A 23,183-nucleotide genomic window follows, 5' to 3' on the forward strand; every position below is an offset into this window, starting at 1 on the left:
TTCCTCCCACACTACCAATTTAATTACACTGAACAAAAATATAAACATGTAAAGTGTTGGTCCCATGAGCTGAAATAAAAGATCAGACATTTTCCATATGCACAAAATGCTTATTTCTCCAATTTTGTGCACATATGTTTACATCCCCGTCAGTGAGCATTTCTCCTTTGCCAAGATAATCCATCCACCTGACAGGTGTGGCAGATCAAGAAGCTGATTAAAGAGCATGATCATTACACAGGTGCACCTTGTACTGGGGACAAAAGGCGACTCTAAAATGTCCACGACACAATGGCATTGATGCCTCAAGTTTTGAGGGAGCGTGCAATTGACATGCTGACTGCAGGAATGTTAATTTCTCTACCATAAGCCACCAACGTCATTTTAGAGAATTTGGTAGTACGTCCAACCGGCCTCACAACCGCAGATCATGTGTAAACAAGCCAGTCTAGGACCTCCACCCCCAGCTTCTTCACCTACGGAATCATCTTAAACCAGCCACCCGGACTGCTGATAAACTGGATTTGCACAACGGAAGAATTTCTGCATAAACTATCAGAAACTCATCTGCGTGCTCGTCGTCCTCACCAGGGTCTTGACCTGACTGCAGTTCGGCGTCATAACCAACTTTAGTGGGCAAATGCTCACCATCGATGGCCACTGGCATGCTGGAGAAGTGTGCTCTTCACAGATGAATCCCGGTTTCAATTGTACCGGGCAGATGGCATGTGGTATGCTGATGTCAACGTTGTGAACAGTGACCCATGGGTGGCAGTGGGGTTATGGTATGGGCATAAGCTATGGACAACGAACACCATTGCCTTTTATTGATGGCAATTTGAATGCACAGAGATACCATGATGAGATCCTGAGGCTCATTGTCGTGCCATTCATCCACCCCATTACCTCATGTTTCAGCATGATAATGCACAGACCCATGTCGCAAGGATCTGTACACAATTCCTGGAAGCTGAAAATGTCCCAGTTCTGGATGACATATCTGTATTCCCAGTCATGGGAAATACATAGATTAAGGCCTACGTTATTTAAATTTACTTGTTTCCTTATATGAACTGTATCTCGGTAAAATCTTGTAATCGTGTAATCTCGGTACAATTGTTCCATGTTGCGTTTATATTTTTGTTCTGTATAGAAAGAGAAAAACACAAAGCCAAAGTTTGACATTTGAATTTTTATTGATACACTACTGTAAGAGCCTAAATGCAAGGTATTCCCTTTGAATAATTTCAAAAAGCACTGCAGTCTTAAATTACAAAATGGTTTTAAAATACAAAATGTACATTAAATGACAATACAAGGTTCCTGTAAACATCAGCTAAAACCTGTATTTCCCTTTTCTTTTACAAAACATATATTTATAGATATATGTACCCAACCGTTAGGAATGACATCCATTTCAAAGTATCAAAAATAGAGTTCTAATGTCAGTCTGTGTTGCTTTTTACCAGTATGTAAAATGGGAACATATTGTTTGATCTTTGGTTTTACAGAAGAGGATGACAGAGAGCGAACGGTTACTGAATTTAATGCTGCTCTTGTTTCTGGACTCATATGCCTCATTCACACTATAGGGCAAAACTGCGCCAAGCCGAGCTGTACTGGGCTGCCCTGTTTACGCATCTACATAGTGCTGGAACTGTGCTGTAAAGGACCATGTGAAAATGAAACATCCAAGCCAGCACAGTACGGTTCTGATCAGCTCTATACTGGGAATCAGGTAACAGTCTCACAAGCAGCACTAGAGCCAGCCCTTCCTCTTGTAACACACGTCCTGCTGTCCAAAATGTATATTCTCAAGTAAATTATTAACCCAGAAGAGCATAACAAACCAGTAATTCATATTCAACACATGAGTTAAGGCATTCCTATAGTTTAAATAAACAAATAGTGACATTCTCTCCTCACTGTTTGAATAGGTTTTACACATAAAACAAAAGCCACGAGAGATTATTACAAACAAACCAGTTATTTTGTACTTCCTGCCAAATATCACGTTGTCATGGTGCTTTCGTCATGGTTTGCATAGTAGCCTAATGCATCAGTGTGCTTGTATTGTACAGAACTGAAATTCATTGTAAAAAAAAACACTTATCTACAGTTTATTGGGTACAAGCGCACACATCCACACTTAATATAATCTACTAAGACGCTTGCACTGTGTCCTTTACAAGGCAGATTCACTGACTGGCCCTCTGGTATGCAGGACTAATAAGTATTGTGCTGATACTCTAGAAGGCTGCGTTTATACAGGCAGCCCAATTCTGATATTTGTTCCACTAATTGGTTCTTTGACAAATCACAGAACTTTTTCAGAGCTGATCTGATTAGTGAGAAAAAGATCAGAATTGAACTACCTGTGTAAACGGAGCCTTGAAGTAACAGAACCAAGCATCTCTGCTGCATCTACAACTATAGGCATCAAGGTTATTTTAAATTTATTTTTAAAATGTTTTTTAAAGGCATCAGGCAGGTTTTTTGTGTATAGGAGAATTATTTTCTATTTCTGATTGGACTTGGACATGATTGACAGTTGTCATTAGCAACATCCTGTCAGAGAAAAAAATATACATGCAAGAATATACATATATCATTGTCCAATCACAGAGAACATGTTAAGGCAATAGGAGTTGTTCCTACCCAGACCAATCAACATGTTATATTACAGCATGGCTAAGTAATGTATGGCATACATAAATACATACATCTATCCAGCATTCAGAATCACATTTTGTAAACATCCTTATGATGATGTTGGACTGGAATATGTTGCTTTTTAACACTCAGCTTTGTCATTTTGTTTGGACTTTTTGTTGTTGTAATTCTCAGGCAAACTGAAAATCTTTTTATTATTGCTATCAATATTCCATACATTCGCAGTCTGTATGTCTCCCCAAGGAGGAAGATTGACAAATACATATTTTTGTTAAGGTACCATCCTGAAGACAAAATTATAATTTGTCATGATTGTCGTGATGTGCAACACACAAGGGGCGTTGAAGAACCAACAACATACAAAAATGAAAGTCGTTTTTTAAAACTAACTTAACCTTGTTCATCAGGGGTGGTGGAGAGGGGGCTATACATAAATACAGATATATAAAGGACTTTTATCAACAGTTTAAATCTGCAGTTTTCAATGTGTTATATTATTTCCAATAGTATTTCGATTGAAGCTGCTTTACCCTCAGAAGGTATGGTTGTTACAAAGTGGAAGGCACACAGTCTCTGGGCCCAGTTTTTCAAAAGTTATCTGATCGGATTTCTGCAATCGGATAAAATTACATGTTAGAATTGGGTTTTTCAATCCAATTGGTAATCCAATCTGACCATTAAATCAGGATTAAATGTAGTTTATGCATTTTTTTTACTCAAAAAAGGTAGTGATAGTTTTGATGCCTAAAATCTGGATTATCTTGATCCCACTGGAAGGGTGTATTCAGGGTGGATTTAGAAAGGTGTCATATAGTTACCTTTATTCATGTAGTTGACTCATCTCTGTTTCCCTATGACAGTGTAGTAGTCCCATAATCTGTCCACTAGATGGAAAGGTCTGTAGGCCTGTTGAAAGCACTGACAATCTGGATTCTGTGATCTTCATGTTGTGGATCAGAATGATCCTATCCGATTATTTTCTGAAAAACTGGCCCAAAAACAACATGATTAATCTGATCCTGGATTGCAAAAAAGGATTACAGAATCCGGATCATCCTTATCCAGATTAAAAGTTTTGAAAAACTGGGCCCAGGGCATCAAGACAGTTAGTGTACATCCACAATTACACCCGATTCCCTGTATAGTGCACTACTTTTGACCAGTGTGCTGGCCAAAAGTAGTGCGCTATACAGGGAATAGGGTGCCATTTCAGACGCACATTAGTTATTGCATGACAGAGCTCAGAGGAACACAGGTCCGTCTTGCTCTGTAGATAATTCAAACACCACCTTTAATTAAACTCCAACGAGTCTACTTACAGTTACAAATATATATATTTACTTGTCTTAACGGGCTACCTCGGTCTGGAGAAAACCAGTGTTCATCTATCCATCGCATAAAACATTATATTCATTGAAAGTCAAGCGTCTCCATATCACAAACTCAGAAATCCATCTAATTTCTTTAAAAATCAAAGTCATACTCTGCATGAAGAGTCAGATGTGCAAACAAACAACAAAAACCGTTTACCATCCTATCATTCAAAGCTGCTATTTAACAATGTTTATAAGGCATTTGTTCAACCTGAAGAGGAGGTTTGGGGAGTCAGGAGGAAAGGGTAGTAATAATATACAGATACAGTGGCTTCAGAAAGTATTCATACCCTTTGACTTATTCCACCTTTTGTTGTGTTACAGCCTGAATATAAAATGTATTAATAAAATTAAAAAAATCTCAACCATCTACACACAATAACCCATAATGACAGTAAAAACATGTTTTTATAAATGTTTGCTAATTTATTGAAAATGAAATACAGAAATCTCATTTACATAAGTATTCACACCCCTGAGTCAATACTTTGTAGAAGCACCTTAAGCAGTGATTACAGCTGTGAGTCTTTCTGGGTAAGTCTCTAAGAGCTTTCCACACCTGGATTGTGCAACATTTGCCCATTAACCTTTTCTAAATTCTTCAAGCTCTGTCAAATTGGTTGTTGATCATAGCTAGACAACCATTTTCAGGTCTTGCCATAGATTTTCAAGCAGATTTAAGTCAAAACTGTAATTTGGCCACTCCCACATCCACTGTCTTCTTGGTAAGCAACTTCAATGTAGATTTGGCCTTGTGTTTTAAGTTATTGTCCTGCTGAAAAGTGAATTCACCTCCCAGTGTCTGGTGGAAAGCAGAATGAACCAGATTTCCCTCTAGAATCTTGCCTGTGCTCCATTCTGCTTATTTTTTTATCCTAAAAACCCCCCCAGTCCTTTGATTACAAGCATACACATAACATGATGCAGCCATCACTATGCTAGAAAATATGGAGAGTGGTACTCAGTAATGTGTTGTATTGGATTTGCCCCAAACATAACACTTTGTACTCAGAACAAAAAGTTAATTGCTTGGCCAATTTTTTTTGTAGTATTACTTGAGTGCCTTGTTGCAAACAGGATGCATGTTTTGGAATATTTTTATTCTGTACAGGCTTTCTTCTTTTTACTCTGTCAATTAGGTTAGTATTGTGGAATAACTACAATGTTGTTGAATCATCCTGTTTTCTCCTATCACAGCCATTAAACTCTGTAACTGTTTTAAAGTCACCATTGGCCTCATGGTGAAATCCCTAAGCCGTTTCCTTCCTCTCTGGCAACTGAGTTAGGAAGGAGGCCTGTATCTTTGTACTGATTGGGTGTATTGATACACTATCTAAAGTATAATTAATAACTTCTCCATGCTCAAAGGGATATGCTCAATGTCTGCTTTTTTTTTTACCCATCTACCAATAGGTGCCCTTCTTTGCGAGGCATTGGAAAAACTCCCTGGTCTTTGTGGTTGAATCCATGCAACGCATTTGACTTGTTAAGTTCATTTTTGCTCCTGAACTTATGTAGGCTTGTCATAACAAAGGGGTTGAATAGTTATTCACTCAAGACATTTCAGCTTTTAATTTTTTATGAATTTATAAACAATTCTGAAAACATAAGTCCACTTTGACATTATCGGGTATTGCGTGTAGGCCAGCGACAAAAACGTCTACATTTAATATATTTGAAATTCAGGCTGTACCACAACAAAATGTGGAAAAAGTCAAGGGGTGTGAATACTTTCTGAAGGCACTATATCTACATGGCTGGAAGGTCACTAGAAGTGTGGAATGTTGCATATTACAGATCCCAGTCCAGCACCAGAGAAGAAGAGAAGGGGCTCCCAGGCACCCAGAGACAAAGAAGGACTAGGGTGATGGGGGTGTCGCAGTGGGGCTGCAGTACTACCTCTACACTCCCAGCAGGTGCTGTTGTGACATCACTCAACCAACCGGGGTGTTTGTACCGTCGAGGTCTATGCTGGTGAGGAAAATCATGAGTACAGTATTCAAACTTCTTTATTCCTACTGAGGGATCCTATTTTTCCTCACTGAGCACTACACTGTTAGGGGCAACATTGTGACTTGAGAGGGTATATTACATACTCCAACCAGACACCCTGAGCAGAGAGTTTAGCTGCATAGAAACCGTTTAGGAGGTGATCACTCTCTAAACCAGTGATCACCTCTGGGGATCTGAGCCCAGGCCTGAGAACTAATGCTAAAAATGAACCCGAAGTCAACTGAACAGAGAACATGTTCCTCATCTTTCTGACACTAACTGACCCCAATAATCCTACAGTTTGTCAACACCCTGCGGTGTTCTCCTGTTTATAATCTGATGTATACATGTGTAGGTGAGTGAATCTGAGCTCTTTTGCTGTCATGTGGGTATATGAAAGGTTTGTTCATGTGTGTCTGGAGTGTCTTTTTGTGGACTGGTAGGTCCATGAAGTGTAAAGGGGAATCTCAGCCCAGTCTGTCCTGCCTAGAGGCAGGTAAAGTCCTGTGGTGGAGGTGGTGGTGTTGGGGCTGGTGAGGACACTGCTTTGCCCAGCTGGGTGTGTGGAGGCCTGGCCACGGACAGCGCTACGACTGGGCACCGCCACCAGGGGACTGGGACATGTCTCTGCCGATGATCTCATTCACTGGAAACACAAAGAGAGAGGATACAGGTTCACTACAGCTGAACAACACAGTCCAGAGGGTTTATTATTATAGGCTACTTAACCTTAGCAAGGCTTTCTTCAACTTCAATTGACCTAAAGTTTTTGAGGACACATTGATTGTCATATATTATCAAGAAATCAAATCTAAATTGTGTTCCTGAATGCATTCGGACTGTGAGAAAATACAAATGTTTACCAGCAGAGGGCGATGTTGCCCAGCTCACTTACTGACTACTCTGAACACAGAAAAGTTCAGCTTCAGCATATCACAGTGGAGAGACAGAGGGAAAAACTCAATCATACATACACTAGCAAGACCCAGAGGTTCAACTCACAGCTTTGGAATGACAAAACCACCGTCAACAACCAGAAAGCGAGGGGAAACTATTCCATTCACTGCCGTGTGTCATTACCGTCAGACTTGACCTTTGACAGCGTCCAAGATATTTAGTCTTTACCACCACAACATGTCGACTCCTATAAATATCATCCTCCATTTATTGAATGGCCTAGCGAGCACCAGCTCTCTATTGCGTTTCTTCATTTCTTCCACCTCTTAATGGAGCTTGAGTACATTTCCTCTGGCCTATTATTGTGGGTTTGTGAGCGCAGTAAATGGACCTGTATAAAACTAATCCATTGTTACAACACATGTTGTCAACCCCAGAGAGGCACTCAAGCACAGTGCTGTAGGTAATTACTCTGCCAGGCAGAGCTAGCTAGGCCTGATATTAAATAAATAAGTTATTTTCTCTCTCGCTCTCTGGCGGTGGGGCATGTTGGAGATGCCTCCAACAGAGGCCTGATTGTTACAGTGGTGCCAAAGCTGTTTTCAGCTCACACCGGGCCCAGCGTGGCTCAGCAGGAGGACCAGCGGGGAGCCTGTAAAAACCACAGTCGTAATGTAAATCAACTTCTAACCCCCATATCACGCTAAACTGAAGCTGCATCTGGTTTACTACAGTACCTGTGGAACGAAAAGGAGGGTGAGAAAGAGAGAGAGGGAGAAAGAGAAGAAATAGAAGAGAGGGAGAGAAGAAAGAGGGGAGAGAGAGAAAAGAGAGAAGAGAGAGAAATAGAGAGTGAAAGGAGAGGATACGTAGCCTGGTTTGGTATTTGTGGAAAAAGTGAAGATATTTTCCACACAGCAGCGATTGGTAGCTTTGCATTCGTGCAGCAGTGGCGGCATTCATACACCGTTAATTTCCTGATGTGGCACATAGGTGTCAAAAGTCATGGCAGGTCAAAGAGACAGAGGGCAAAGAGAGGAGAGGGTTTGACTATCTGGTTTAGAGCGAGGAGATGGTGAGTGAGTCCTCTGAGCTCTGACAGTTTGACACACATTAAGACAGATAGACACGCAGGTATTCAGGCAGACCTGTCCATACACCACAGTAACAGTACCAGCCCTGCTGCTTGGGGATTCCTCTTCTCTTACCTACAACTGGCCACTTGTTGTGCAACTGTCTGTTGTGAAATCATACATTTAATGGCTCACCGTGTCTGATGGACAAGTCAGCATCTGCTTTATATGGGTCATATTATATATGGGTATTTATATATGTGGTATATTATTGGTAGATGGAGTGAGAGGAAAATGAACAGTCAAATCATGTGTAGATTAAATTCAGAGTATTATCAAGACATTAGGGAGTCCGTTCAAATTAATTCATCTTAAGATCTTCCCTTTGTATTTCTTAACTACATTTTGCTGTGTATGGGGTTAAATAATAATTTATTCATTAACACAAATCAAGAATGATACTTTTTCATCAATTTAACTAAAAGCCTTGATATTCTGTATTCCAGTTGTTAATCCCTAAGAATCATCAGCTATATAAATCAACGGTTACCCCCATCCCTAAGAATCATCAGCTATATAAATCAACGGTTACCCCCATCCCTAAGAATCATCAGCTATATAAATCAACGGTTACCCCCATCCCTAAGAATCATCAGCTATATAAATCAACGGTTACCCCCATCCCTAAGAATCATCAGCTATATAAATCAACGGTTACCCCCATCCCTAAGAATCATCAGCTATATAAATCAACGGTTACCCCCATCCCTAAGAATCATCAGCTATATAAATCAACGGTTACCCCCATCCCTAAGAATCATCAGCTATATAAATCAACGGTTACCCCCATCCCTAAGAATCATCAGCTATATATCAACTGTTACCCCCATCCCTAAGAATCATCAGCTATATAAATCAACGGTTACCCCCATCCCTAAAAATCATCAGCTATATATCAACTGTTACCCCATCCCTAAGAATCATCAGCTATATAAATCAACGGTTACCCCCATCCCTAAGAATCATCAGCTATATAAATCAACGGTTACCCCCATCCCTAAGAATCATCAGCTATATAAATCAACGGTTACCCCCATCCCTAAGAATCATCAGCTATATATCAACTGTTACCCCCATCCCTAAGAATCATCAGCTATATAAATCAACGGTTACCCCCATCCCTAAGAATCATCAGCTATATATCAACTGTTACCCCCATCCCTAAGAATCATCAGCTACAGTGGGGAGAACAAGTATTTGATACACTGACGATTTTGCAGGTTTTCCTACTTACAAAGCATGTAGAGGTCTGTAATTTTTATCATAGGTACACTTCAACTGTGAGAGAAGGAATCTAAAACAAAAATCCAGAAAATCACATTGTATGATTTTTAAGTAATTAATTTGCATTTTATTGCATGACATAAGTATTTGATACATCAGAAAAGCAGAACTGAATATTTGGTACAGAAACCTTAGTTTACAATTACAGAGATCATACGTTTCCTGTAGTTCTTGACCAGGTTTGCACACACTGCAGCAGGGATTTTGGCCCACTCCTCCATACAGACCTTCTCCAGATCCTTCAGGTTTCGGGGCTGTCGCTGGGCAATACGGACTTTCGGCTCCCTCCAAAGATTTTCTATTGGGTTCAGGTCTGGAGACTGGCTAGGCCACTCCAGGACCTTGAGATGCTTCTTACGGAGCCACTCCTTAGTTGCCCTGGCTGTGTGTTTCGGGTCGTTGTCATGCTGGAAGACCCAGCCACGACCCATCTTCAATGCTCTTACTGAGGGAAGGAGGTTGTTGGTCAAGATCTCGCGATACATGGCCCCATCCATCCTCCCCTCAATACGGTGCAGTCGTCCTGTCCCCTTTGCAGAAAAGCATCCCCAAAGAATGATGTTTCCACCTCCATGCTTCACGGTTGGGATGGTGTTCTTGGGGTTGTACTCATCCTTCTATTCCTCCAAACACGGCGAGTGGAGTTTAGAGCAAAAAGCTCTATTTTTGTCTCATCAGACCACATGACCTTCTCCCATTCCTCCTCTGGATCATCCAGATGGTCATTGGCAAACTTCAGACGGGCCTGGACATGCGCTGGCTTGAGCAGGGGGACCTTGCGTGCGCTGCAGGATTTTAATCCATGACGGCGTAGTGTGTTACTAATGGTTTTCTTTGAGACTGTGGTCCCAGCTCTCTTCAGGTCATTGACCAGGTCCTGCCGTGTAGTTCTGGGCTGATCCCTCACATTCCTCATGATCATTGATGCCCCACGAGGTGAGATCTTGCATGGAGCCCCAGACCGAGGGTGATTGACCGTCATCTTGAACTTCTTCCATTTTCTAATAATTGTGCCAACAGTTGTTGCCTTCTCACCAAGCTGCTTGCCTATTGTCCTGTAGCCCATCCCAGCCTTGTACAGGTCTACAATTTATCCCTGATGTCCTTACACAGCTCTCTGGTCTTGGCCATTGTGGAGAGGTTGGAGTCTGTTTGATTGAGTGTGTGGACAGGTGTCTTTTATACAGGTAACGAGTTCAAACAGGTGCAGTTAATATAGGTAATGAGTGGAGAACAGGAGGGCTTCTTAAAGAAAAACTAACAGGTCTGTGAGAGCCGGAATTCTTACTGGTTGGTAGGTGATCAAATACTTATGTCATGCAATAAAATGCAAATTAATTACTTAAAATTCATACAATGTGATTTTCTGGATTTTTGTTTTAGATTCCGTCTCTCACAGTTGAAGTGTACCTATGATAAAAATGACAGACCTCTACATGCTTTGTAAGTAGGAAAACCTGCAAAATCGGCAGTGTATCAAATACTTGTTCTCCCCACTGTATATATCAACTGTTACCCCCATCCCTAAGAATCATCAGCTATATATCAACTGTTACCCCCATCCCTAAGAATCATCAGCTATATATCAACTGTTACCCCCATCCCTAAGAATCATCAGCTATATATCAACTGTTACCCCCATCCCTAAGAATCATCAGCTATATAAATCAACGGTTACCCCCATCCCTAAGAATCATCAGCTATATATCAACTGTTACCCCCATCCCTAAGAATCATCAGCTATATATCAACTGTTACCCCCATCCCTAAGAATCATCAGCTATATAAATCAACGGTTACCCCCATCCCTAAGAATCATCAGCTATATATCAACTGTTACCCCCATCCCTAAGAATCATCAGCTATATATCAACTGTTACCCCCATCCCTAAAAATCATCAGCTATATATCAACTGTTACCCCCATCCCTAAGAATCATCAGCTATATATCAACTGTTACCCCCATCCCTAAGAATCATCAGCTATATATCAACTGTTACCCCCATCCCTAAGAATCATCAGCTATATATCAACTGTTACCCCCATCCCTAAGAATCATCAGCTATATATCAACTGTTACCCCCATCCCTAAGAATCATCAGCTATATATCAACTGTTACCCCATCCCTAAGAATCATCAGCTATATATCAACTGTTACCCCCATCCCTAAGAATCATCAGCTATATATCAACTGTTACCCCATCCCTAAGAATCATCAGCTATATATCAACTGTTACCCCCATCCCTAAGAATCATCAGCTATATATCAACTGTTACCCCCATCCCTAAGAATCATCAGCTATATAAATCAACGGTTACCCCCATCCCTAAGAATCATCAGCTATATATCAACTGTTACCCCCATCCCTAAGAATCATCAGCTATATATCAACTGTTACCCCCATCCCTAAGAATCATCAGCTATATAAATCAACGGTTACCCCCATCCCTAAGAATCATCAGCTATATATCAACTGTTACCCCCATCCCTAAGAATCATCAGCTATATATCAACTGTTACCCCCATCCCTAAAAATCATCAGCTATATATCAACTGTTACCCCCATCCCTAAGAATCATCAGCTATATATCAACTGTTACCCCCATCCCTAAGAATCATCAGCTATATATCAACTGTTACCCCCATCCCTAAGCATCATCAGCTATATATCAACTGTTACCCCCATCCCTAAGACTCATCAGCTATATATCAACTGTTACCCCCATCCCTAAGAATCATCAGCTATATAAATCAACGGTTACCCCCATCCCTAAGAATCATCAGCTATATATCAACGGTTACCCCCATCCCTAAGAATCATCAGCTATATATCTGAATACAATTACAACATCTCAAAGTCATTGCACTCCTGTAAAACTGGTACATTCTCAAAAATTCCCCCAAATAAATTTGTCTTAGAAAAAGTAATACAACTATTTCAAACATAATTTTACAGTATCGACAATGAATACTGTAGCTTCAACTGTACTTGCTAGTTGACTACCATAAAAAAAAGCAGTGAAAACTTATTGGTGGTTCCATGATAGAAATAGTTTGTTTGTGTGATCTGTGAGCTGCTACTACTGCTGATGTGACAGAGGGAGGGGCAGGCCTTTGTGCCTGGCTGGCTAGCCACTGTCTCTATCCTGTTGGCGTGGGCGGATGGTTCTTCCTCTCCCATCACACACGGCTATCTATCTTCACACATAAGACTGTATTTCTCGGTTAACTGCGACAGACAGCTTTACATAAAACATCAGTCTACAACAATGTATCCACGTTCTAAACACAGCACACAAGCTGAAACGTTCAACTAACAATGAACCATTATTGTATGTGTTTAATGTAAGTCTCAAGCACAATGTCTATCTGCAGTTGTGTGTCTGCTAAGAAAACTTTCCACAGAACACACACACAACACACAAAACGATGCAAACTTTCACACGGGCATTAGATATCCTATTAATCGACTACTGGTAAGGTTTCAAAATGGGCTCGAACAAGACTGACAGTTATATAAAATATTATCAACTAGGTCTATAATCTGATGTAGATATGGGAAAAATCTTTCAAATTGTGCTTGACTTCAGTAGTTTCATAGCTGAACCAATGTCTCAGATTGGCTTGTTTTTATGGCCGCATCAGAAACGTGATGATTTAGCCCAGCTTACTACAGAGAACCCTGGGTCTCTTTAACCCTCTGGGAGGGAGATCCTCTTTATATGACTAGGAGGGGGGGTCCCTATTAAGCCAGAGAACTGCTTCTCATACAGTGAACCGTCATTTCGCTTCTAAGGCATACCTCTCTGGTCCTAGGGCTAGTCTACGTTACTGAATGTGGGACTAAACCAGCCCATGAACATGACTTCCCTCCCCATCAGACCGGTGTCACCTCTCAGACAGTACTGTAGTGGGGAACGAACCCTTCAATCACTGTGACTTAGGCTAATTACAGTCAAAGACAGAGAGTCCCTCCTCGATCAAAGTCCATCAGTGTACTGATTGGTGGTAAAACAAGGTTTTCAGTGTGTGTCATGTCATTATCTCAAAGGGGAAACTCACATTAATCACTTTACCTAACCCAGTCATAGGGGAGAAACAGACTGCACTTATTAAATCTACATAGCGTGTCCTTTCTGACCCCAATTCTTTTTCTTTGCTTTTCTTTGTTTCGAATCACACAGTGATCTTTAACGTCATGTCTAGATGTATACATTTCATGTCTAAAAGGGATCTGTTAAAATAATCTCTGCAATGAGAAACAGAAGTGAAACAGTGAAACAGATGTGGATTTTCTATGATAAACAAGTCGTCAGTTAGGATGGAAAACAGGTAATCACCCTGGTTCCCCTCTGACAGATTGAGAAAACGTTCCCTGACAGACAAACACTGACGTGTGAAGTAGAAAAGGGCATGTAGGGCGCTCCAACAGAGAACCAGCTTAAGAAAATAACAAGAAGACTGAGTGATTGTTCTCTCCACTGTACCAAATGAGGAAAACATGTTACAATGGATAACACTTGTGCAAGGCACGGGACAGGCAAGCCAAGATTCAGTTGGTCAAAAGGAAGACTTGCAATGACATGCACACATCTTCAGAGAGCCTCGGGTAGAAGAGAAAACATAAGACGTTCAAGTCAAATGGATAAGTCCACTTAATGATCATATTTCATTGGAAATATATGGTCAGTTTCAGTAACAGAAACTAGACGACTAAAAACGTTCCAGGGTTGCTAGGCTAACATCTCTGAGTCAATCTGTTATCTCTTTTTCGCCTGTTTAACTGTAGCTCTGTAGTCTGTTACTCTAGTCTGACACGCTGCCAGAGAGACAGATCACAGTAACAGTAGAGCTCCAGTGAGAACACTAGAGCCTCATTAGAACACTGCTGCAGTATTAACAAAGTCACTCATCTCTGTGAATCCTCTGTGGATTTCCCATTTGTAAGTGATTCACAAGACACATGTCTTTTGATCCGGCCCCTATAATGTCTGCTCACAGGAAGCCATCAAATGAACACAAGAGTGAGTTACAAGGTGGAAGCCAGCATGATTGGAGCCAGAATGGCCGTCCTAAAATGTTGGAATGGAAGCCAATAGGATCCGGAATGGCCAACCAGAAGATTCATCTAAACTTCTACCACAATAGACCATCACCTTAGGATGTGCAGTAGGGATCAGATAATGACACATTCTATGTGTCTGCTGCATTTCACAGTGACTAAACACCTAATGGCACCTAATGGCATTTTAAGAGATTTGTCCGGACCGGAGGCTAGGTTAGTGAGTTAGAAGAATTCTTGCATCCACATAACTAGAATGGAGGATAACTGCAGTAAGCTGACTGCCATGTGGAGAAGTGTTATGGTGTGTGTGTGTGTGTGTGTGTGTGTGTGTGTGTGTGTGTGTGTGTGTGTGTGTGTGTGTGTGTGTGTGTGTGTGTGTGTGTGTGTAGGGGCAATGTACATCACTTTACTGTTTACTAGAGCAGGGCAGAGTGACTCAACAGTTCTCTGAGACACTTGACAGATACACTCCCCTTACAGCAGCTGTCACACAAAGGACACTACAGGATTTAATAGGGATATCAACTATAACAGTGGCTCTATGTTAGGAAACACAAATCAACAATGACATCTAAGATAAACAAGCTACCCGATAACACAACCCACGAGCTGGTACAAGAGACCATTTGCATACAAACAAGACAATATTATATTCAAAACATTGATATGGGACTCTGTAAACAAATAAAAGGATTCTCTTTCTGTTTTCCTGGCTGAAGGTTAATGTTAAGTTCCAACATTACCAAGGATCTCCGGCCTGCCCGGGCACTCCGTCTGCCTGCCGCTGGCCAACATCTTGACGGAGAAACACACTGAAAAGCATGCACCAACAGACACACGCACACAGAGAGAGAGAGAAAGGCACAGTGGCAGGACCTGAACCCCAGAGCCCAGCACCCGACGCTGGTGCTACACTGCCAATACCTCTGCCTTCATTACATTCCTAAGTCTTTAATTGTATGGAAAGATGACAAACAAAGTCAGTTTCCACTTGTTCCAGGGCCGGCGGTGTGCGTTTGTGATTGTGTTTAACTAGCTGAGTTTGGTTAGGTCCAGGCCTGATGCATTTTCCTACCACTGTTGTTTTTTCCTCACATGAATAGAGAGTTGTGTTATTTATCTGCCATGCTCGGTTAGAAGTTAGAAGCATGCACTGGCTGGGCTGGGACTTGGACCAAGCCACAAAGCCACCAAACCACAGAGCACCCGAGGAGAGTTTCCCCTGTTGGGGACAACTCAGGACTCTGGAGACTGAGGCCTGCTTGACCCAAACTGACCAGCAGCATGGTGCCAGGGTTCTGTGACTTCCGTCTAGTGGTAGTGCAACCTGTAGACTAGAGGTTGGATCCCTGGGTCTGTAGTAGTAGAGATGGACAGGGCCTACCTCATGGAGGGGATTGGAGTCTGGTGAAAGCTATGTTTTAGGAGCCTTAGTAACAGATCCAGATTAGCCCATGTTGTAAATGTACACGTGTGTGTGTTTATGTCTGTGTGTTGTTGGCTATGCTGTGTCAAAATGGACCGTGCACATGCTCTGGAAGCAGCATTGCTCGTGTATTTGTATATAGAGTTGTGCCTGAGAAAACTGCCTAAAGTATGTGATTAACTACTGTGTGCACAGTGTTTACAATGTGTAGCGCCATACTCATAGTACTGACGTGAATATGGCTGTTTTTGGTGGGTGCATTTACTGTGTGTACTATGTGCCTGTGTCTCTCTCTGTGTGTACTATGTGCCTGTGTCTCTCTCTGTGTGTACTATGTGCCTGTGTCTCTCTCTGTGTGTACTATGTGCCTGTGTCTCTCTCTGTGTGTACTATGTGCCTGTGTCTCTCTCTGTGTGTACTATGTGCCTGTGTCTCTCTCTGTGTGTACTATGTGCCTGTGTCTCTCTCTGTGTGTACTATGTGCCTGTGTCTCTCTCTGTGTGTACTATGTGCCTGTGTCTCTCTCTGTGTGTACTATGTGCCTGTGTCTCTCTCTGTGTGTACTATGTGCCTGTGTCTCTCTCTGTGTGTGACACTATGACAGCGCTAGAAATAAGTGTGTGTGCCTGCTCTATGTCGTTGTCTCTCACAAGAAGAGCGGGAGCAGCAGGCCCGGCCTATTATTAACCCAGAATGCCGTGCTCACGGCGAGAGGCAGCTGTGGCCCGAGCAGGAGAGCAAACATAAGATGCAGGCACGCCGTGTCACACACACACAGCCTCCGCTACCCCCCCCCCCCACCCCCCGCCGCAGCCCGTCTGCACTGTGTATGTGTGTTGTCTGTGCAAACACAGGGCCAGCTGATTAATTAGATAAACACACGGGTCGGCACCACAAGTGGTTCAGTCTGTCACCATGACGGCCGTAATCACCCTCACAAGAGGGTTCACTCACATTCACACAAGAGAGGAAGGGGGAGAGCAAGGTTGCACACACCTACAGCACGCTATACACACTACTGTACAATTACTGTCCCTGTTAATAGTGCACTCACATTAACACTGTTCAGGAAGATTGGAAATATATTGACACTAAATATGGACACTAAACCAAATATAGACTACTGTACCTACCAATAAAGAAGCAGAGGTCCTGTACACAGCAGTTTCCTTTCAGCTGCTAGCTCCAGCAGAAGAAATGCCTCCTCCTGCCTCTTACTGATAAATACATACTCTTTGTTATAAACCTGTTTATTGGAGATGAGAATTCCTCTAGGAGGAGTATGAGAAGTGGGGATGCATTTTTGGGTGCATACTGCCAGTTGGGTGGGATCCTCAACTCGTCTGTCCATCTGTCAGTAAGTCTGTGCCACTCCTGACCCCCCCACACCCACAGTAGACCTACTGCACACACACACACTCTACATGGCCCCTGTGTGGCGTACGTCACCAGTCACCAAGGCCATCTGTTAGCTCACCACAATAGTTTTACACTGTGACGTGGTGGTACACACACGCACACTTTTGCTGACACGAGTCTATGCAGGCAATACTACAGTGATACTCAGGGGCGCAACTTTGGTTTTAGAAGTGGGGGGGGGACTAATATATATATATATTTATATATATTTTTAAATAGTAGGATAAACACTCCAAACAGCCTACCCGATCGCTCGGAGGCGTCCGCATGATCCTAAAGCGCACAGTTGCCTCGTTTTGTATCACATTCGAATGATAAAACTGGGGGGGGGACAAAAATGGCAGTTCCCAAGTGAAAGTTGCACCCCTGGTGATACTACTGTATACTGAAATCCTACCAGGGAATGACTATGATATCAAAATGTACATATCAGCACTGACTGACATGTAACTAACTGACCCTGCACTCAGTTAGAATACTAGAACTCAGACAGATAGACAGACATACAGACATTAACAGAAAGACACAGATAGTCTAGTAGAACAGAGTTCAATCACTTTCAAAGACATTTAGATGTAAGTATTTAGATATTTTTTTATTTGAAAAGAAAAGTAGTTGAATATTGGAATGTATTTATAAATACACTTGGAAAGTATTTGAAAACACTCAAATACACTGACTCAAATACACTCCCATGCATTTAACTCGGTTATTTTAATATAGTATTTGAAATAAGTATTTGAAAATATGATCAGATTTGATTTGGATAGTCCGGATTTTCGCTCTGTAGATGCTCTACAGATGGTCATACTATCAACAAACTATCTGTTGATAAACAACTGCTTGCTAAGGTTAGGGTTAGGTTAAGAATAAGGTTAGGGTAAGGGTTAAGTTTAGGGTTAAAGTTAGAGCTAGGGTTAGTAGATAGTTAGTTGAAATGTTACTGATAGTCTGTAGAGCATCTACATATGGACTATCCAAATAAAGTGTTACCGAAAATACTTTCAAATACTTCCAATAGAAGTAGTTCATTCAGGCCACATTATTTGAAAATAGTCAAATACACAAAACAATGTATTTAAATAACAAATACACATGAACCCTGGTCTGTTCTGTGGTATATTTCATGTGCTGCTCTGACCTCCTAAAAACTCAGTCGTTCCATTGCTGCACTGCGCTGCTCAGTCATTCACTGCTTCATGATGTCCTACAGAGCCAGTGTGTGTGCGTGTGTGTTTTGTGTGTGTGTTTGTTTGTGCGTCCTACAGAGCCTGCATGGCACAGAAGCTATTTCTAGGCCTCGCTCAGACAGGGACTTACTAATCCCAGGTTGAACCTGTCAGTCTTTTCAGTCAACAACTTTTCTCACACTTTTCTTCTTGGTATGTACAGGTAACTGCCAAAATAAAGGAAACACTTGAGTAAATGAGGGATACAAAGCATATTGAAAGCAAATGCTTCCACACTGGTGTGGAATTAACATCCCATCATCATGCTTAGGGTCGTATATAAAAATGCTGGGCAGGCCCAGTTGCCCATTATTTTGGCTACCATGGCAAGAAGAGATCTCAGTGAGTTTGGGTGGGAGGGGGGCACATTTGGCAGAAGCTTCGGTGACCGAATGCTCAACTTGCTGATGTTTCACAATATGCCATGGCCGCGTCAGTCACCAGATCTCAACCCAATTGACCACTTGGCAGCCAGACTTTTACTTTAACAATGTGTGTGTGCATGTGTGTTGGAGAGTGTGAGAGAAAAATAGAGAGTGAGTAATTAAGGATATACTGATTATGATTATGCGTGCGTACACACAACTGTGCGACTAAGTCTGAGTGTATGAGTGTGTGTAGGCATACACATGCAGTGTATTATGCAGCTGGTGAACTTGTGTCTGATGGCCTTTCATACATGACTTATTGATAATGGGCCGTGTAATTAGCCTGGCCCTTGCTAGCACACAATACAGCACTTCCTGATGCACACACACTTTCTGTCGCAGCCACTCCAGGCTGTTTATTAACTATGGGCCATTTGACTGCTGTTTATTTGAATACGTGACTGAGCGGGACCAGTGTGCAGAGAAGCAGAAGTGGCTGTGCATGGCAGATTAGAAACTAAATGGGGAATGGTGGTTTCTCAGACGGCTTGTGCCGAGTTAGGATTTGTAGTGTTCTTGAAGTGAAGAGGCACTGTTAATGAGTTAGTCTCATCATTCTCCAGTCAGTTTGTTATACCACCGTAAATAGAGGTACATTAGTCCTGTTCAGAATGGAAAGGGCCTTCCACACACAGTAATTACAGCGGCTGTGGTCTCTGTGGTATAAAACCCAAAGAATGAATCTCCTTTGTGTGTGTGTGTGTGTGTGTGTGTGTGTGTGTGTGTGTGTGTGTGTGTGTGTGTGTGTGTGTGTGTGTGTGTGTGTGTGTGTGTGTGTGTGTGTGTGTGTGTGTGTGTGTGTGTGTGTGTGTGTGTGTGTGTGTGAGAGAGAGAGAGAGAGAGCGATAGATAGAGCTAGGGATGAGCTATTTGTGACGAGGTCAATAGTGTGAGAGTCATTAGTCTATTGTGCTGCTATGATGTCCAATCCTCCTGTCAGGACCACTCAATAACAACCCTACTGTGTACAAAACCCAACTGCCGGTTTAAGTGCTGTATTTCTGAAATACAAATCACTACAACGAGACATCATTTCCCCCAGGAGAATTCAGTAACTGGTGGAAGGTATCTTTATAAAACAGAAGCATTTTTGTAAAACACGTGTTAGCTGGATGCTATGCAACAATGTAATGTAATGCAACTTTTTTTTCTTTCTAAAAGGATAATAAAATAATGAAAATGTAAGGGCTTTTAAATTCCCTCTAATCAAGAGAGAATGAGATACAGAGAGAGTGTAGTGAGTACAGACACATAGAGAGATGGAGAGGCTGACAGACAGAGCTGTGTCTTACCGTCGTCCAGTGTGATGTCCTGCAGGCCGATGGATCTGAAGGTGGGCTCTCTCTCCTCCGGCTCCTGCTTGATGTTCACACTCTCCCCCTCCATAGGGAAGGGGCTCTGCTGGGGGGCAAGGGGGTGCTGCTGCACGGGGTTGCTGCTGCATGAGCCTGGGGACAGGCTGGACATGACAGGGCTGCTGGCCTGGGGACTGTGTGCTGGGGGGCCCAGAGGGCTGCCGGTGGGGGAGGGGGAGGTGGGAGACTGGTAGGGCAGGGAGTGGAGCTGGGGGGAGGATGGCCCGGAATGGGGCGAGGGAACCATGTGGGCTGGAGGGGCACTGGATGTAGTGGGACAGGAGGCAGACCTCTGGCTGGTGGGGTGGTAGCCCCCCATAGCTCTCTGCAGCTGGGGGGAGGGCTGCATCGGATGGTTGGGGTGGGTGGGCGAGGGCACCTGGCTGGGGTTGGGGGGGCAGTGGTAGCCCATGGAGAGCAGGTGAGATGAGGAGTGGGTCATGGGCTGGCTGTGGGGCGCCGTGGAGATGGGGCTGTGGGGGCTGGAGGCCTGCTGGGTGGAGGTAGATGGGGAGGAGTGGTACACCATACCCAGCCCCATGGGGTGGGGGTGGGAGGCCCCAGGGTCAGACTGCTGCTGGTGGTAAGGCATCCTCTCATAGCCCTGCGGAACCCCAGTGTTCATGGAAAGGCTGGGCTGGCCATTGTAGGGCAGGTTGGGATTTAGGTTGCTTAGGTGGCCGGGGTGGGTGTGACTCTGCTGCATAGGATGGTGTTGGTAGGAGGGCCTGTTGGGAGGGGCTGGGCCCGGATGGAACGTCATGTGGCAGTCAGCAGGCGTGTGGAGGCCTCGGCCCTGGAGGTGAGGCAGGTGCTGGAAGGAGGGGGAGCCCATGAGGGGGCAGGCAGGCTGCAGAGTATGGAGGCTGGAGCCGGGGCCCGCAGCCAGGCCCCGGGGAGAGCTGGACAGAAGGCCGTCCGGTGGGTGGCCCTGCTCAGGGGAAGGCAGCTGGGTGTGGGTACTGCGGACCAGGCTGGCAGCATGGGCCAGGGGCATGGACATACCGGGCATGGGGGGCACAGCAGGGGGCCCTTCCATCTCTTCTCTGTTGTGCTCCTGCTTCACCAGGACTGGAGACAGTGAGTGAGAGTGAGCGAGAGAGAGAGAGTGAGAGACACTCAGTACGGGAAACCAACACATTGCCATTCATATGATACCAGCATTAATATATTCAAATCTGTCATTGCAGCCATAAATATTTTGGTGACGTATGTGATGATTATGACAACAGATAATGAATTCCAAAGAAAAACACAAGGCAGTACTCATTTGTTTTACCAAATTCTGGAACACCACAAATAGCCAAATCTCAGGATTAACTTCCCAATCAACATCCACCAAGTCAAAGCACTGTGGTTCACACAAGTTCAGAATGTATGTGTTAACTAGATTAGAAATCTTTACTTAAACGGAGCACCTTTACAACAGTGCATAGCACAACTCTGCTGTGTACCAATCAGTAACCTATCTCCCAATCTGGTGCTTGTGACCGGGCCGGGTTTTATTTTGACCCAGCTCTGAATCAGAGAGAGGGAGCATATGTTGTTGGGTTTGGGTGCCATCATGTTGACTGCAGTATGGGGAGAAGCAAAATGCCTTCCAGCCATGCTGAAACCAGGAGGAGGACAAACCAGTTCACAGCCCCTAGCACCCCTACTACCTCCCATGGCCCTCCCTCTGACAGGCATGTTACTGAGAGAATACAGCCAGGAAGACTTGTGTCTGAGGGGGAAGGGACAGAGACACTGTGATAGATTGGGTTAAATGGTGCTTTTTTACATGTTTTCGTTTTGAAGGGGAAAGGCACTGCGATATTGTAGAGACAGAAGGGGTCTTCCTCTGGACTATGCTGACAGCACCTATCCATTCTTGGCCAACCCTAATGACAAAGCTTTTCTTGTCTTGACCACCTGACCAGGAACACCTGAGAACCCTACACATTCTAATCATGACATCTTCCTTAAGGGATCTCAGAAGATAACTGATGCTCTTTTCTCACAGTTCATCCCTAAACCGGGCCAGCCAGGGCCCTACTACCCACGCACACTAGGTAGCACAGTGTGATTGGTGGGCCGGTGACGCCACAATTAAGCGTGCGGTGTCCGTGGTAACAATAGTGGCGTCTATACTGACAGAGCAGGCTTCCTGTGCTGTGCTCTAATTGGCTGTCCTGGTAGGGTAGCGTGGAAAACAGGAAGCACTTGAAGAGTGGGCGACGTGCTGCAAACGGAGAGTGGGTGGAGGGCCACATACACATCTAAACACACACACTGCTGTGGTAGATATCAGAAATTGCTCACTTGTCATTATATTCCGCCAACACAGTTTTCGTTTTGACTAACGTTGGTTTGACGTTATTTTTGGAAAACAATAACAATATCAAGTAACTATGCAGGGATTTTACTTAATGAAAAACATTAGGAAACTGTAGAATCCACGTTAAAAAAAAGAAGAAAATTCAGCCTCGGAGAGATTTCATTTTAGACAAACAACACCGTTTGAAATTCCCACAATTCCTGTGTGCAGTAAAATGTTCCTGGAGAGCAGAGATTTGCATACTAAAACTTCAATGCAAATACACATCAGAAATAGACAGCAATAGAGTTTCATGGTGCTTTACATGAACAGTTGGTAGGTGCACATGTAACTGTTAGTGGAGGTGCCCCTTCTTTAACCACAGCTATGCAAACTGGGAGGGAAAGTTCAAAGCTCTCCAAAACCGGGTTAGTTAGCTAAGCCCAAAAGCAGGATCCTCGACAGTGTGTGTATTTATTTAAAAAATATATATATATATTTCACCTTTATTTAACCAGGTAGGCAAGTTGAGAACAAGTTCTCATTTACAATTGCGACCTGGCCATATGTATGTTTGTATGCGTGTGCTACTGCTTTCCATGGCTGTATCT

General features: G+C 43.2%; 1 protein-coding gene across 4 annotated transcripts in view; it reads right to left on the bottom strand.

The window, feature by feature from the left end:
- Nucleotides 1–1,172: 1,172 nt before the first annotated feature.
- The window catches only part of LOC139563281 (nuclear factor of activated T-cells, cytoplasmic 3-like), an 81,002-nt gene continuing 58,991 nt past the window's right edge, over nt 1,173–23,183 (bottom strand). For 3 of the 4 annotated variants that reach the window (XM_071381828.1, XM_071381827.1, XM_071381829.1), the window contains exons 9-10: nt 20,214–21,347; nt 1,173–6,684 (exon numbers count right to left, since the gene is read on the bottom strand). In XM_071381828.1, the coding sequence (XP_071237929.1) occupies nt 6,626–6,684; nt 20,214–21,347 (1,193 nt within the window). In that variant the 3' untranslated portion in view covers nt 1,173–6,625. The remainder of the gene's footprint in view (nt 6,685–20,213; nt 21,348–23,183) is intronic. The other variant, XR_011672523.1, reaches the window with a different exon arrangement.

This window comes from Salvelinus alpinus, chromosome 33, assembly GCF_045679555.1.
Source record: "Salvelinus alpinus chromosome 33, SLU_Salpinus.1, whole genome shotgun sequence".
Taxonomy (NCBI): domain Eukaryota; kingdom Metazoa; phylum Chordata; class Actinopteri; order Salmoniformes; family Salmonidae; genus Salvelinus; species Salvelinus alpinus.